Genomic DNA, 17,783 nt, shown 5'->3' on the forward strand with positions numbered 1-17,783 from the left:
CTGACTTCAGAATGCATGCAAGGAATCATCTTTTGCAGCATCTTTTAGTAGCTTTATGACACTTGGAGGAGTCCAGAAGTCTTTACTGAATTATGAATACATGTTCATATACAAAGTACACTATTTCAAAAAGAAACCTAAGTAACACAATAGAAATGTTAAAAATCTGATTTGAGCATGAGTTTAAAAAGCCACAACTGCAAAACAAAGATCATTTTAAACTAAATTAACTAAATAAAACAAAATGTACTCTGGAAAGCTGAAGACATTTTTTTTTTTATTACTTGATGGCATCCTACTTTTAAAAATTATTAAGACCTATCTTTATATGTAGCATTAGCTGGAGAAATGTTGGATTTTTATTTTTTTATTTTTTTATTTTTTTAAAGGCAAGTTCTGCTTACCTCTTGATCTTCACTTGCTTTCCTAGTTTTAGATACATTTTTTTGACTTTACACAACACAACAATTCTTCTACTGATTTACTGTTTGTCTATTTCTCAATTTGTCACTTTTTTTTTTAATCAATATCAACAACCTACTCCAGGCATGGGCAAGCCCATGGGCCAAATACGGCCCATTGGACTTTTTAATCTGGGCCACTTTTACGTGTAATTTATAATAGGTCATACAAAGATTCTTCATCCGCCTGATACTGACCTGACCTGTCTGTCATGTTTTAAAATTCATCGTAGCCCCTGAGCCAAAAAGTTTGCCCATTCTGACCTACCCTCTAAGTAGAGATATTGTACCTAAACCATTTAAAAAAAAAACTGGGCAATGCAGTCCAAAGCTTAAAGCTAGTATCAGACGAGAATCTGTTGTGTAGAGTGGCCGTACGATGTCGATCATAGATCTGTCCTGGGGGATGGACGAACGATTGTAATCCAAATAAAGGGGAGAGAGCGCAGCGGGTGCCGCTCCATCGTTCATAGAGCAGAGCAGCAATGAATATACAACGCTCGTTTATGCATGTTTCAGTCCTTTGTCGTTGGTAAGGATCGTAAAGGTTTCCTTTCCAATGATGAAATCTAATGTGTACATGCCTAACTACAGTGCCTAACTCTATACAAAGCAGACAAACCAGATTTTAATTAAATACAGCTTTAGATAACGAAGGAGGCAGAGTCCTTTTTTTTTCTTTTTATTTTTTGGTGCGTTATCTGAGCAGTAATGTTATACAGTTTCTGTATGATTCACTTTCCTTTGTAAGCCAATCCATGTGTGACAAAAGATGACACTAATCCTTGCAGTAAAAGTAGAACAGGTATCCTGTGTCAATTAATCATTAGTTTTCCACAGGAAGCTGATGACAGTCCCACACTGATAATACAACAGGCACAATGTCCTCCTTGAAAGAAAGGTAGTGAAAGGTATATATGTGTGTGTGTGTGTGTGTGTATATATATATATATATATACTTAGTAGTATAGTATAGTATATTAGTAAATTACCTCCCGTATATTGAAGAAACTGTATAAAAACGTATTCGGATCCATTCTATTTGAAAGCTTTTAGAATGTTTGTACCATTAAACCAAACCAAAACCCATGCTACTCACTTATCCCTGTTCCATCACAGGGCACAGTCATCTAACTTATTTTCTACCTGGAAGCGTTCTACAGGCCATCTTGATTTGCCATGATCGGATAACTTAACTTGGCCTGAGTTTATTTAGTCCTACACAATGGAAGGCTAATAAAGGCAAGTTTTCTGGGTTTCCCTGGCATGCTCAGCAGTTAGGCAGCGGAGTGGTGATCAGGCAGGTTAGATCGGTCATTGCAGAAGAGACATTGCCTGTTTCCAAAGTGGGATTTTAGTTCCACAATAACTTTAATATACTTCTTTCATCTCATGACTTTGAATAAAAAGGTATTTTTTGTGTAGTTTTTTAACAAAGGTATTCTCCATAGTAATATAGACACTCCATGGTAAATGTTCTAAAAATTCATGGAACATGCAAAAAGTCTGTACAATGTAACTTTGTTTTCCTAAAGCTGGCAAAGATCAGAATAACTGGATTTTATTAATTCCTATGCTGCTGTTGGAAAGATTTTGTTCTTGCCTCCTACACAGTCTGTAAAACAGATTGCATGGGGTAATTCTCTGCTAAGGGTACACAGGCAGAATTAATCCTATTTAAAATTAAAAAGTAATAAATTGCAGTTTACCAGTCCTTGGATGTGGCAGCTGCATTCATTTTCCTATTTCGGGTTGATATTTACAGCAAGTGATGGGATTGCTGGTTAATTTTTCCAGAATTGCAGCGTCCTTGTCGCTTCCTAAAAGCTAACGGCATGGTCTTAACACTCATATAATAAAAATGATCCTGGCATGATGGCAGTAGTGGATCTGGTTTCACTTAAGAAACCAGTGACCGTAACCACGAGAAACAGCCAGGTGGATACTGAAAAGTTCTGGTGCGCCGGGCTGAAAGGGACTGGGGAGAACACTGATGCCTAAGAAGCCCCTTTCTGAAATCAGGCTAAAGCGAATTGCATCAGAACTCGCACCTTAAAAAACAAGTCAGCAATGGCAGCTCCCCGATTTTGGGTTCACATAAACCGTATAGACTTTAGATTGACTTTGTTTTAAACCATTTATCTTGATGACCTAGAACCCTAAACCTCGAAAGCATGTTTGGGGGAAGGTTTCCTAAAAAGATCAGAGAACAGCTAGATATTCCCATTGCAATAAAACAAGGAAATTAGTTGCTATAGATGACTACCAGAGGTTTCATACACTTTTCAATTGTGCATTGACTTGTTAGGCCATATTTATGAAAAGTGCAGCACAAGGCAAGCTCACTTACATTTATCTTTAAGCAATATCATCATTCTGCGTTGTGATTTTGTAAAATTTGGAAACTTATCTGTTTGTTATATAAACTATAAGCGCTGAATATTAAAAAGATTGATATATGTTCTGCTTTTCCCCCTCTTTTTCAGGATCATAGCCGTTTTGTAAATTGTGTGCGCTTCTCACCTGATGGGAACAGATTTGCAACTGCAAGTGCAGATGGACAGGTAGGTTGGATGCCAAAAGCTCCTTTTCATAAGTTTTAATTTAAAAAAAAAACTAATAACTGCCACCTTAATATACCCAGGTGTAGAGAGGAGACAGTTATTGGTGTCAATAAGTACACAGTCATCCAAGGCTTTATATTTGGTCAAAACAAATTTAGTAGTTGTACTGTAATTACCAACGCTGGTCCACACAGACATGGTGCCAACTGCACATTCTGGGATGATTATACAGACATGATACTTTTTTATTGGACTATTTAAAAAAGATTTATTATTAATAATAATAAACAGATTTTTTTATAGCGCCAACATATTATCCAGCGCTGTGCATTAAATAGGGGTTGCAAATGAACGAGAGATACAGTTACACAGGAGGAAGACCGGACCATGTCCAGAGGAGCTTACAATCTAGGAGGCGGGGGAAGTATCACACCATAAGATGGGTGTATTCACGTGATATTTGGAAAATAATGGTGTTTGTTTTTAGCTTCTGGAATTTAGTGGGCGAATTGAGTGTCAGGTTGTCAAACGAAGGGGACTGGTTTACTTTAAATTGGGATTGAAGAATCTGGTTGTAATCTTTATATTACAATTACCATAATGAACAAAGATCAACCATGTTTTAATGAATACAATTTTTTCACAGATCTTTTTATATGATGGTAAAACTGGTGAAAAAGTGGGCCAGCTTGGAGCAGGAAAAGCCCATGATGGAGGAGTTTATGCAGTAAGTCATTTCTTTTACCACTTACCTTTCTTTTCATAAAAGGGTAGCTCTCTATTATAATTCTGCAAGTAGATCATTCAGAAGTTGTACAATCACATAGTAATATGTTAAGACAGATTAATAGGTTTCCCATAAGCTGTATAGAGGCCGCAGTGATGAAAGTCGCATAATCTTCCTTTTTGGTTAATTAAACATAACCTTAAAACATTTTTGTTAGTATTTTGCATTTTGTATTTCACTGACCAATCTGATATTTTGATATATGTACTGTACATATATGTACTAGATCAGAGTTGTCAAACTGAGGCCCTCAAGGTCCTTTTTTTTTTTTTTTTTTTTTTCCTGACCCCCCCAAAGAATTCTGAAAGTGAACTACATCTAGCCCTGAAAATGAACTAAATCTAGCCCGCCCGCGTTACCACCTCACATCATCATTTTCAATGCATAGACATTATTTCTGTACATCCATCATGTGACACAAAGCCTAGGCAATGATCACATGGTTCCTGACTACCAGGGGCATTGTGTTTGTTTCAATCCACTAGACACTGCATAGTGTAATGTTTAGTGTCCAACAAACTTGTGATTTGAGAGGATGAACAACACACAGGCTGCATAGATAGAAAGAAATCTTTTCAAGCCTAAAGTGTGTGTGTGTGTGTGTGTGTGTGTGTGTGTGTGTGTAGAGAGGTTTGTTTTTGTTAGTTATGGCTGGAGTAGTAAACTTCCTCAATTTTTTCAATAAATTTTAAGTTTGGCCCCCGACTCGGTCTAAGTTTTTAATTTCGACACCCTGTGTATTTGAGTTTGACACCCCTGTACTAGATTTCATATTCATGGAAAGAAGTGATGGGAAATTGATTGGATTTACTTTATGGGTGGGGTATGGGTGATGCAATGTGTACTTCACAATCAATTTTCCCCACAATGTCCCAACAGAGCCAATTGTTCAATCAGATCAAAATGAAAATCTGGCTGTGCATACCAGCCCATTTGACTGCCATGGTTTTGCCTTCCCCTCCCCTTAGTTTACATATGCTCACCTGAAGTTGCTGGAAGTGTCATAGAGCATTTACAGATTCTTCTACTGACCACTTGAGAAATCACTAAATCCATAGAGCAGACAAAGCTTCATTCCCTTCTATGACTGCAGGACTGACCTTACTGAGGATGAGTTCTAGTGCACTTCCTGTTGCTCAAAACTTATAAAGAGAAAAAAGTGTATGTGATCTTGCACCAGACAACCACAAACTCAAGATGAGTCCAAGTACACAAAAAAAAAGAATTAAAAAAAAATTACTTTTAGTTTTAGCTACATTTGACTTTAATTTCAAATCCAAAAATCTTTGCTGATCCTCTTTAGTTCAACAAGTGTGTATGTCTGCACAGCAAGCTGTAACAATGCTCTTTTTTTTTACCACAGATTAGCTGGAATGCTGACGGTACTCAACTTCTGTCTGCGTCTGGGGACAAAACTGCAAAAATCTGGGATGTTGCGGCTAACTCAGCAGTCACCACTTTCGCTCTCGGTACAGATACGCTGGATCAGCAGCTGGGATGCTTGTGGCAGAGGGATTACTTGCTGAGTGTTTCTTTGTCTGGCTATATCAATTACCTAGACAAAAATAATCCCAGCAGACCTTTACGTGTCGTCAAGGTATATTTCAAATCTCACCCCCTTGTTTTATTTGTTGAAATGCTTTCAATTTTCTTTCCATTCTTTATTCTTTTGTATTGGTCAGCAAAATACCTAAAAATAATGTAGAAAATACGTAATGTAGACATTAAAAGCAAGATCATGACTGTGCAGGCTTTTGAAGTGTGTGTGTGTGTGTGTGTGTGTGTGTGTGTGTGCGCGTGCATCACATCACAACCTAATTCTTCAGGTTAAGAAAGGATAAAGATTCAGCTTCTTACAAATTATTACGACTCCAGCTCCCCACACACACACACACCTGTCATCTATGGGCAACTTTACCTTTCTATAGGAGAAAAGAAAATCCTTTCTAACACAATATGACTTATCAAATTTTTTTTTCTAAATATTATGTTTATTTTCTTCAGGGACACAACAAGTCTATCCAGTGCATGACTGTCCACAACCTTGATGGCCGATCGACAATTTATACTGGCAGCCATGACGGGCATGTCAATATCCTTTTCTGTGTCTTTGTTTACTTTGTTGTTAAGCTTGTTGTTGCACACCAGTTGGTGCACCAAGGTAAATTGTGTTTTCTCAATTGTTAGTTTAGAACAGATAGAGGGTGCAGTCATTTGTAAAGATTTGACAAGATTACTAGCTTTTATAATATAGTTTTCAAATACATTCTCTTTAATTTCTTTCCTTTTGCCTAAAAGATTTCAAAACCAACAAAATAATCTAATCGGTTTCAGTTTACAAATTTTTAGATGTGTTGGCTGCATTCATGTTCTTCTTTTCTCCCTCTTATCACCCGGTAATCCAGCAACACTTCTTTTTGTGTCTTCATGAATTACTCCATGGTATCTGTGGAGACAACCATAGTTGTCACTTAAACAGAATTTCAAACATGTCCGCCTTTTAGTTCATTTCTAATACACGATAGATTGATGGTACTAGTTCACAAAAGAAAAATAACGTTTCTTGTGCTTTCTTTTCATGAACCAAGAAGTGACATGGACACAGTATTTTAGCAAGATCAGCAAGTATTTTCTGTACTTGCTAAAAAATGTACTTTTGATTGGGGAAAAAATAATTTGCAATATATTTTATTTACTGGAATGCATTTGTGTTTCATATTTTGACACATTTAGGACTATTCTGTTCTTTTTTTAGTTGGGTAAAATAGTAATAAATATTTGATATTATTTTTTACATTTACCATGTAACAGCAGCAATCTGGTGCACTCAAAGCTTCTATGTATGCTTTGAATAGTGAGTATAATTTATAAGACACAACATAATGATGCGGATAGTCCACAAAAATCTTCCCTTGCAGTAGTTCACTCACCCACCCACCTTTCTTCCCAGTCTTGTTTAAATGAGAGAAAAAAGACATGAAAACATAGCGTCTAATATAAAATGTTCAAATCTTTCGGCTCTACTGATCATTATTTCTTCCTATGTTTTTCTGTAAAACATTTTCCATATGCATAGTCTCATACGTGAAAATAAATGTTTGAATCTTTATAGTTTGCTGTTTGTAAGAATCATAGGGTTGGCCACTCTAAAAACCTCACACTGTTTTTTCAGATTACATTGGATTCTGGGAATAAATTGCCTACTCTTCATTGATGTTGGTCTAAGGACCTGACAAAAGTTTTCCTCATTGTGTTTACACTAAATGCTGGATATAGCTAACCTAACTTTTAGACAATTGGCTAATTTGATACATCACATACATTGTATATTAAGAATGTAGGGTTCATAAATGATGTCTGGTGCAACAAATTACAGAACTCCCACCTTATACTGCACTACTGAAATTAAATGAATTCGAGGAGCCACCCTTTTTTTGATGCCTGTCCATAATGGCAGTAAATAGCGCACTTTATAGTGAAATATTTGTAATTGGTTCCTTAACCTCTTTGTGCACATTACTTTGATGCTGCCACGGGGGAGAATGACGCCTTCTCTGGAAAGGGACACACAAACCAGGTGTCCAGTATGGCCATGGACAGTTCCAACCACCTTGTCACTTGCAGCATGGACGACACTGTGCGTTACACGGACATCATTGGCAAGGCCTACAGGTTACTTTTCTTGAATATGATGTGTCTGTTTTGTACTCCTGTTCTGTATTTTTATACATACATTCCAGAAACCTAGTAGAGAATATCCAGCTAGCATGTGTGTTTACTAAATCTGTCCCACCTTTGTATTGAAAAGCACATGCACTTTAATTTCCTAATAGAAGTTATTTGCCAATGCCATGGTTGTCCCCACCTGGCTCCTGTAGGGGAAGCCTTTTTTTTTGTGCGAGCCACAAAGCCACTGTGAGGGTTTAAGTATAGATGTGTTCTAAAATATATAATATATATTTATTCGATGCTTCTGTCTGGCACACATAATATCTTTCTGATAAGGGGACTGATTCACAGTCAGTCATGTCTAGCAACCACTTAGACTAAATCTTTCAGGTAACGAACCTCAGCTACTTAAAATCTATGGGACAAAATATCTGCTTACCAAATAGGCCAGGATCTGGTCCCTTTTCTGTGAGGTTATCATTAGCCCTGTGTTTTAGTAGTACCCGAACTGGTTTCCCTCTTTTTGGTTGCTGCCAATTTTATATTATTTTTTTCATCTCTAGTGTTCAGAAATCTGTCAGAAATGTTACATTTTATACTTGGTGTTTAAACCTTCTCTTTCCTTTTTAGTCCCCAGGATGCCATTAAGTTGGATGTCCAGCCAAAGAGCCTTGGCGTGGGATCTAATGGATACACTGTATTAGTCAACAGCAGCCAGGTGGGTTATATGTGTTCCAATGGAGTGATTTTACCAGAGCACCCAACACCAAACACTAAGCTCAACCCTACAAGTTTCAAAATCTTTTGACATGATGTTGGCCATTTTTAACAACACGAGATGGAAAATGATGTCTGTGTTACAGTGAAGCATATTAAGAGATTCAACCATTAAGTGAAGCTTAGCAGGGAGTTGAAATCCTCTTTTATAAGATCTTCTTCTTTCTAATTGCTTTACAGATTGTCCTCCTGAAAGACAAGAAGAAAGTTTTTGTTGTTGACTCTCTAGATTACGAGCCGGAGTCGGTTGCTGTTCACAAAGGCTCTGGAATAGTTGCTGTTGGTGGAGTGGTAAGCTTTATGTTATTTTAAAGCATGACTGGTCTGTATCTAATGCAACCTCATGTATTCAGGCATAATTGTGTTAATGTGTAATAACTTGTTTGTCCATATTACTGAACTTGTGTATAGATGATGGCCATAAATCAGGGTTGCATGCTCTATGTAAAATTATGTAAACTGGATTTGAACAAGCTAATGTAATCCAGAAAACCAGACTAGGACCTCTGTGAGGGTGTTCATTGTGAACAGAGGGCACACACGGCAAAGAAAAAAGCTAAGCAGCTTATCGACCTATGGCATTAATAAGGTGCACATATAGTTTATTTCATAACCGTCCCAAATGTTATTTTTTAATGTTTGAATGGAAATCGTTGGAACCTCCTTCCTTCCTGATCCTGTGAGGCAATCAGATTTTCCCTGGATCGACAGTCTCTGTTATCTTTACTTTAAAACTTTAATACGTAGTTATATTCTGTGCTTCTAGAAAAACATCCAGCTTTTTCTGAAAGGCAATCTATAGTAGTTGCTGAAACTACTTCCTGAGGGAGCCAATTCCACATTTTCACAGACCTTACAGTGAAGAATCCCTTCCTTATCCAGTTATATTCTGTGCTTCTAGAAAAGCATCTAGCGTTTTCCTAAATCAATCTATAGAACGTGCTCAGGTGTCTCTTACGTGGTTACATATATGTGCGGTTAGCTATAGGTCACCAACTGCAGAATATAGTAATAAAACATTCATTAAAAATAGAGCAGTAAGGAGGTACTTGTATTACTTTTTTGTTGTTGTCAAGTGTCTCTAACCAAAAGATTTTCTCACTCTGTCGTTTTGTGGTCAGTAGCGCATAAAGTGAGATGAAACCTACAGAACTGATATACAGACAAAAGAAGCTAGTTACATATTCTGACATAAGTCAAGGAAGGCTGCATATTACTGTCCAGGGGGCTTTGCAGTTGTGTTAGGAAGTTGTAGTAAGCTGTGTTTATAAATCATAGCTCCTAGATTGTAAGCTCTTCTGGGCAGGGTCCTCTTCTCTTGTGTCACTGTTTGTATCTGTCTGTCATTTGCAAGCCCTATTTAATGTACAGCGCTGTGTAATTGTTGTTGCGCTGGTTTTGTGCCTCTCTACAAGATCCTGCCTGGGTGTGAATGTAAATGCTTTTTGGATAAATTGGGGGAAGGATTAGCACCAAGGTTGGATATATACTCAGATTTCCCCTAACTTACTTATTGTGCCTGGAAAAATGATTTCCCTAGAGAAGAAGTAAAAAAAAAAAAAAAAAAACATTGCCAACAACACAGATGGAAATACAAATTGTATTTTATGGTAGAACACATGTCTAGATCTTGGAGAATACATTTGAATATTGATTTAGCCCTGCAACTTGGCTTCGTTTTTAGGAAAGGAGAACAGTACATCTTGCATTTAAATTTTTGTAAGCTTTGTGGGTTTTCTTATTTTAGCAAATACATCTCGCATAGTAACAATGTGACCACTAGAAGACACAGGGAATATTTGTATTTGGTCCTTCAGTAAGATATAGAGCAATTGTTATTTTAGCCACATAGTATTTTTCATCAGAAATTGTAGTGAACTTTACTGATTGAACATTTACCTCTTAAGAATCCAGTTATTGTTACACTGCTGTAATTTATAGCAGTTTGTATCTCCTCTTACCTTTGTGCCAGCTGCATTCTTCTTTTTTAGATAGAAAGGTCATCTGGGTAGCATATCAGCTTGCAAACGCTATGCTGTTCTCCAATATAGGTAATCGGCTGGCACCTACATACTGCTTTTATACAGTTCCTATTGTTACTGTTTTCCTGATATACTAGTGGTAAAAGTTTTATGCCGGGAGGTGTTGAGGGTGCAGACCTAGGATGGAAGTTAGATATCGCTGCCTATGTGTGCATATAACACAAAGGCAGATCTAAAAATGAGCATAAGTAATATTGACCCCTGATGTCTGTATTACTCTTTCTTTCTTTATAGGATGGCAACATCCACTTGTATTCCATTCAAGGGAACACTCTGAAGGATGAGGGGAAGTCTCTGCCAGTCAAGGCTGTAGTCACCAGTCTTGCCTATTCCAATGATGGTGCCTTCCTTGCTGCTACTGATGCAAACCGTGTGGTCACTGTTTTCAGTGTTGCCGACGGATATGCGGTAAGTGAATACTGGAGTTAGGGGGTAAGTCTTTTTGTCTTGTGTCATAATTGCATCACAGAGTGAATGATATGTTGTCTTGGAACAATTCAGGAACTATAAGTTATGTGGCTACATAACCCTGCAACTGTCTGTAGACTGAGCCCTGCACATGCATTGTCAAATATGTTAATTATTTGGTCTCCAAACAGAATTTGTTTGTTGGAGATCTTGCATATTGTAGTTTCTAGGAATGCTATTATTTTCTGTTTGTGTAATAGTGCACCGTCTGTTGAACAAGTGTGCATAAAATATTATTTTATTGACTTTTCTAGCCACCATCTCCAATCTGTCTAGCCTTCTTATACAACTTAATCATTATACTGTCCTTTAATCTACTTTAGCCACAGATTTATATTACATGATTCTAATCCTCCACTAAGTAGTTTAAATAGTAGCTGTAAGTTATCCACCTCATTTAATCCTTTTAGCACATTTTCAGATAACATGGCCAGGTTACAAGTAGATAAATAATTCATACAGGGCATTATTAACCTCCCCAGCTGAAAAAAAAAACGAGCTAAAATCGGTAACCCCAAATCACACTCGGGGTAGTTAATTTTTTATTTATTTTTTTTAACACTGATTTGGTCCTATTGGTGTCCTCCAGGCTCCTGCCATCCTCTGGCCGCATCCTCTTCCTCGATCTGTTCCCCAGCGAGTGTGCTGACGTTCCCTGGAAGTTCCCGATGGTGTTGGTGCGTGCGGCCCTCGCTAGGGGCGCGGTGGAAATTTCAAATTGTTTTGTAATGCATTCAATACAAAATAACTGTATTGAATGCAATACACTAAATTTATATCTAAAAGCAGTACATTGTCTTTCAAGAAAATTAAAGTATGAGTATAATCAAGTTTGAAACACAAAATCATGGCATAGTTTTATTAATAAATTTATTTTTTTAATTTGTTATTTTGACTTGATTTTGCATTTCAAACTTTATTATACTCATACTAATATATTATACTGTAAAATAACTTTTCATGTAAGACAATGTACTGCTTTTAGACATAAAAATCCAGACCGAAAAAAACGCCCAGGAAGTTTAAACTCTCACACGGCTTACAAGACCGTCTGTCTGCTTTGGTAACCTAAAAACTTTCCTGTCCCTCCTGACCAAACTGTGTATCCCAGAAGACGGCCGCATTCTCAACAGCTGAAATCTGCTTCACTGCTGGCTGCGCCTACACATTGAGCTGTCTCAGATTTGTATAAATTGGTCGGTTTTTAATTCCCTGTGTCCTTGTATCTTACTATCTTGTGTGCATAGAGAGATTTTCCTCTTGTCTATAGACTGAACAAGAAAAGTTATAATCTCCTTGTAGACAGCTTTTAATGGAATGGTATTCCCATTGATTGCCCGTTACAGCAATACCTGTAAAACGTGGATTTCCCATCCCATTTTTCTGTCTTGTGACAGTGGTTACCAGGGCAAGTAACGTGTGAATCTTTATATTTTAACACTTACCTATTAAATTTAATGTTGAACTTTAAGTCCTCATAGTGTGCAGGCTCACCTGTGTGCCTAACAAACTTTTTGTTTTTATTTCTAGGAGAAGGACAAGTTTTATGGACACCATGCCAAAGTAGTATGTGTTGCTTGGTCACCAGACAATGAACATTTTGCCTCTGGAGGCATGGATATGATGGTGTTTGTTTGGACCTTGAGTGATCCAGATAAACGTATTAAGATGCCAGGTATGTGTTTTGTTTCTGCATGCTCATTGTGAGTGTTATGGTGATGTGCAGACAAATTGGTTGGCTGTAAAATATTTTACTATAGGTCCATTGTTAGAAATAGAGCTTATACACTAACACATACTCGCATGATTTTATTACCTTTTCAATTAAGATTTACCATTTATTGTATAAGCATTTCACCAAATACAGTTAGGTCCATAAATATTTGGACAGAGACAACTTTTTTTCTAATTTTGGTTCTGTACATTACCACAAATTAATTTTAAATGAAACTACTCCGATGCTGTTGAACTGCAGACTTTCAGCTTTAATTCAGTGGGTTGAACAAAAAGATTGCATAAAAATGTGAGGAACTAAAGCCTTTTTTAACACAATCACTTCATTTCAGGGGCTCAAAAGTAATTGAACAAATTAAAAAGCTGAAAATAAAATGTTTATTTCCAATACTTGGTTGAAAACCCTTTGCTGGCAATGACAGCCTGTAGTCTTGAACTCATTGACATCACCAGATGCTGGGTTTCCTCCTTTTTAATGCTCTGCCAGGCCTTTACTGCAGCGGCTTTCATTTGCTGTTTGTTTGTGGGCCTTTCTGTCCGAAGTTTAGTTTTCAACAATTGAAATGCATGCTCAATTGGGTTCACATCAGTGACTTACTTGGCCATTCAAGAATATTCCACTTCTTTGCTTTAATGAACTCCTGGGTTGCTTTGGCTGTATGTTTTGGGTCATTGTCCATCTGTATTATGAAACGCCTCCCAATCAATGTGACTGAATTTAGCTGGATTTGAGCAGACTGTATGTCTCTGAAGACCTCAGAATTTATTCGGCTGAATCTGTCCTGTGTCACATCATGGATAAACACTTGTGTCCCAGTGCCACTGGCAGCCATGCACGCCCAAGCCATCACACTGCCTCCGCCATGTTTTTACAGATGATGTGCTATGCTTGGGATCATGAGCTGTTCCACGCCTTCTCCATACTTTGTTCTTGCCATCATTCTGGTAAAGGTTGGTCTTGGTTTCATCTGTCCAAGGAATGTTTTTCCAGAACTGTGCTGGCTTTTTTAGATGTTTTATAGTACAATCTAGCCTTTCTATTCTTGAGGCTTATGAGTGGCTTGCACCTTGCAGCGCATCCTCTGTATTTACTTTCATGCAGTTTTCTCTTTATGGTAGACTTGGATATCGATATGCCTACTTCCTGGAGAGTGTTGTTCTTTTGGTTGGCTGTTGTGAAGGGGTTTCTTTTCACCATGGAAATCTGCGCTCATCCACCACTGTTGTCTTCCGTGGACGTCGAGGTCCTTTGGCGTTGCTGAGTTCACCATTGCTTTGTTTCTTTCTCATGATGTACCAAACTGTAGATTTTGCCACTCCTAATATTGTAGCAATTTTTCGGATGGGTTCTTTCTGTTTTTGCAGCTTAAGGATGGCTTGTTTCACCTGCATGGAGAGCTCCTTTGACCACATGTTGTCAAAATCTTCCACATACAAGCCCGCTTCCCCCCCCCCCCCCCTTCCCAGTCTGCAGTTCAACTGCATCTGAGTTGTTTCATTTAAAATTAATTGTGGTAATGTACAGAACCAAAATTAGAAAAAAGTTGTCTCTGTCCAAATATTTATGGACCTAACTGTCCAAATATTTATGGACCTAACTGTATTACACACTCCCTAGGGATTAACACATTAGGTTTTGGCTTGTCACGCTCAACCTGCGGTAATAAGGTTGTGAAGCTTGGATCGGTGTTCTATCTAATACACAGTGACAGTTATAACACTCTATTGCAAAGCTCAATTTTCACATTGGGTCTTTCAATAGTTAGTTTGCTTTAAAGTATATTTTCTATGTTCCTATACTTTTGATTACTTGAATTTTTTTTTTTTTTTTTGTCATTAGATACCCATCGGCTACATCACGTGACTGCACTGGCCTGGCTGGATGAGCACACATTGGCCACTGTATCCCATGATGCCTGTGTCAAACAATGGACTGTCACTTACAAATGAGCACAGAGCATGGACCAGCACAGGAATAGCTAGGACTACTGCAATTGGAGATTCTATCAGAAAAAAAATATATATTTCTGTTATATGCTTTTGTGGTTTGCCACATTTTCATTCTTCAAAAAAAAAAAAAAAAGTGTCTTTATCTATAACAAGTTCTTTCAAAGCTTTAGTCAGTGACTGCTTGCTGGTAAATAGCTCCTATGCATCAGATATTGTGACCAACATTCCAGAGGCAACAGTCAGATCCTCTATTACCCAGACTGAGGTCAGGTTCTAATAGAGAGATTTGTACATGTGTGTGTGCTGTAGAACTACATTAAACAGTACATACGGCTCATTTTTCCCCAGTTACAGAACATTTCTGTATCCGCTGTTATGGTGACAAAAGTGGTGATCTATTTTTGAAACTCTGGTGTGCAGCTACTGTGTATTGTTGCTCTGCTTGTCCATAAAACTGTTGCCTCAACAACAAAACAAATCCTCGTGTTAAATGGGGTACCCTAAAAAATAAACATTTTTTATGTAGATCATGTTCTGATTTTGTTAACTTGGGTGCTGTTTGTTACTGAACAGTTTACAGTTACAGTTTATAGGTTGTTCTGTCATAGTAGAAGGGTTATTGGAAAAACCTCGGAAATGGGATGGTATAAGCTAAAAAAGAAATGTTATAAACACATTTAAAAGCAAAAATGTGCTTTCCCATGCTAAGCAACCAATTTACTTTTTTTTTTTTTCCCCCTCCTCAGTAACTTATACTTGTGTTTTAATCCTATTGCCACTTCCAAAAAAATACCCAGTTAACGAGGCGTATGCAACTTGCTGCCCTTCCTGTAATGACGTTGTGATTGTCAAGTGGCCCAGTATTTTAACGTTGCAGAGTCCTCCACCCTATTTATGTTCCTGGGACCATGTTGAGAGACTGAGAGCTGACACAGGGATATCCTTTCCCTGCCCTTGCTGAATAATTGAAACAGTAGAATGAAGCAAACGGTGTGTGCCGCAGGGAAGACATCAATAGAGAGATCCCGTTATGTTGCCCTTCATGGGGAGAGTAAAGGTTTACTTTAATATTACAGGCTCTGTGTGAATAAGGGCCCATTTCTAACAGGGAGCAGATGCTACTCCCACGTAACTGTTTTCTTTTTTATCCATGTAGGAGCTCAGGGATTTGCTAAATCTTTGGGTTTATACTGAGGCCTACATAATAGATGTCTTGTATTATAATCACCTCATCAATACTTTTTGCTGTGCACTTTATGAATTTTGTCTCTCTTTGATCAAGACTCTTCTATACTACACTGCTGCAAGTTTCCTTTCAGATTGGCAACTACCTAATGAGAATGTCCTCAGGCTCGCTCTTGGACTTTACCTTTTCTAAAACCGGCTGGACCTCACATTGTAGATCTATCCTGGGTGTGACCTTTGGGTTTCAAATGGGAGCTTTCCAGACTTTGTTCTGGTTAGGTTAGGAGTGAAGCACTTTTCAGTTCCAGATTCACTGGCATTGCCTACACACTTGTCCTGTTTCTTAAGACACTTAGTAAATTAGCATGGTGTGGCCGAGTGCACTCAGGAGCTCATGCTGTCTGAATTCTGTGAATACTTGAGACCTTGCCTACCTTGCCAGCATGTCTGATTCAAATGGAGGTTACACCCTTGTATTTTAGCATAGATTAACCTCCCTGGCAGTATTCCCGAGTGTGGATCAGGGTTAATTTTCAGTGCCAAAAGTGGTAACCCCGAGTCACACTCTGTTTTAAAGTTCCTACCTAGTTACGACGCTCCAGCGATGCCTGGCATCTGCTTCCGGCGTCGCCAGGCTACACAGATGCCTACGGGCATCTGCGTCCCCGGCGTGTGACTGTTGGGGGCGCAAAGCCAGGGCAAGCAGATGTCGGCCGCCCATCTGCTTGTGAGCCTTAGGCTAGAGGGCGGGACCGCGGGGCTGGTAAATGGGAAATTTAAAATAATGAGTAATATGAGTACTGATTTTACATTTAAAAATACTCATTATTTAGACCGCCATGGGGTTAAGGAGTGTTGTGATAAACACGGCATAGTAGTGACTTAGTAGTAAAGACATAAAAAACTCCTGTTCCCATAGGTGCAAAAAAATATATATATATTAGCCTAGAGTGTTTCTGGATTGCTCACTGAAGAAACAAGAATTTGTTCAGTATTTTATAAAGTTTCCTATTTTACCTCATACATTAGCAATGTTTTACAGGCTTAATAAAAACCTGTGGACCGAAAACTGTACCTGTGCTCCTAACACTGCACACCATAGCCGACGGAGCTGCATCACTCATTTGCTGAGTGCTACAATGCAAGTGTGTTGGGGTGGCATTCAAAAAAATTCACACCATGATGCACCAATGCATGGTAAAAAGCCAGCATACAAGTAACTCATAAAATGCAGGTCACTGTGTGGACACTGGTATATTGTATGAAGTGTCATTCAAAAAAAATGCTCTGGTCACATGACTTTTTATTAGTCACATAAGGACTGTCTTCCTGGTATTTTCTTTTTCACCAATCATCATCATTATTATACAGACTTTATATAGTGCCAACATATTACACAGCTCTGTACATTAATTTATATGAACAGTATTTCACTTGCTTTAAAATGATAAACTTTGGAGTCGCAGTAGTAACATGCGGAAATGTCCTGCCAATAGCAAGTTACAGAGCTGAGAATCCATTTTGATTCTCTTGGCTCTTTCAGAGGCTTCTGACATAGTTGACAATAGAATTTAAACAGGTTGGTTAAGCGGTTTCGAGCATTGTGATCGTGTCTTGAATGTTAAAAATTTGCAGGTTGGCTGGCGAGTATGCCCGGGTTCCTCCTCCGTACCTATAAAATATGGTGGATGCCAGTGTTTCCAACAATATTTACAGTATGTATGCTGTCCTCATTTAAATACCCAATTACTGAATTTCTGTCCAACCTAGCTGCTAAAGTGGATGAATACCAGCTGAATAAAACCAAATCCACTAGGAACCTAGTGTCTATACATAAGCTAATTTTTGAAGACCAGTTTGTCAACTGAAAAAAAAAGCTTAAAGAGGTTTTTCCTTTGCATAAACAATTTATTGCCTTGCATTGGTCTTATGCACTTGCTGGGCTTAGGACTGACCCATCTCATTAATTTCTCAACTACTTACATTACTCTTTATATAGCAGCCATGGGAGGATTGAACAGAAATGAAAACAGGAGCTCTGCCCAACTCCAGTCCTTGAGGGCAACATATAGGCCAGAATTTTCATGCAAACATACAAAGACTCTGGAAATCATATCTTACTAAATGTACTGCCCTCCTGGGTCAT

General features: G+C 38.1%; 1 protein-coding gene across 2 annotated transcripts in view; it reads left to right on the forward strand.

Annotated features, from left to right (window-relative positions):
* WDR1 (WD repeat domain 1) overlaps positions 1–14,977 on the forward strand; it is a 32,713-nt gene extending 17,736 nt beyond the window's left edge. For both annotated transcript variants that reach the window (XM_072406440.1, XM_072406439.1), the window contains 10 exons: positions 2,948–3,025; positions 3,672–3,752; positions 5,176–5,409; positions 5,817–5,909; positions 7,333–7,484; positions 8,112–8,199; positions 8,439–8,549; positions 10,535–10,708; positions 12,299–12,443; positions 14,343–14,977. In XM_072406440.1, the coding sequence (XP_072262541.1) occupies positions 2,948–3,025; positions 3,672–3,752; positions 5,176–5,409; positions 5,817–5,909; positions 7,333–7,484; positions 8,112–8,199; positions 8,439–8,549; positions 10,535–10,708; positions 12,299–12,443; positions 14,343–14,452 (1,266 nt within the window). In that variant the 3' untranslated portion in view covers positions 14,453–14,977. The remainder of the gene's footprint in view (positions 1–2,947; positions 3,026–3,671; positions 3,753–5,175; positions 5,410–5,816; positions 5,910–7,332; positions 7,485–8,111; positions 8,200–8,438; positions 8,550–10,534; positions 10,709–12,298; positions 12,444–14,342) is intronic.
* Positions 14,978–17,783: the final 2,806 nt, after the last annotated feature.

The sequence above is a fragment of the Pyxicephalus adspersus genome, chromosome 3 (assembly GCF_032062135.1).
Source record: "Pyxicephalus adspersus chromosome 3, UCB_Pads_2.0, whole genome shotgun sequence".
NCBI lineage: Eukaryota > Metazoa > Chordata > Amphibia > Anura > Pyxicephalidae > Pyxicephalus > Pyxicephalus adspersus.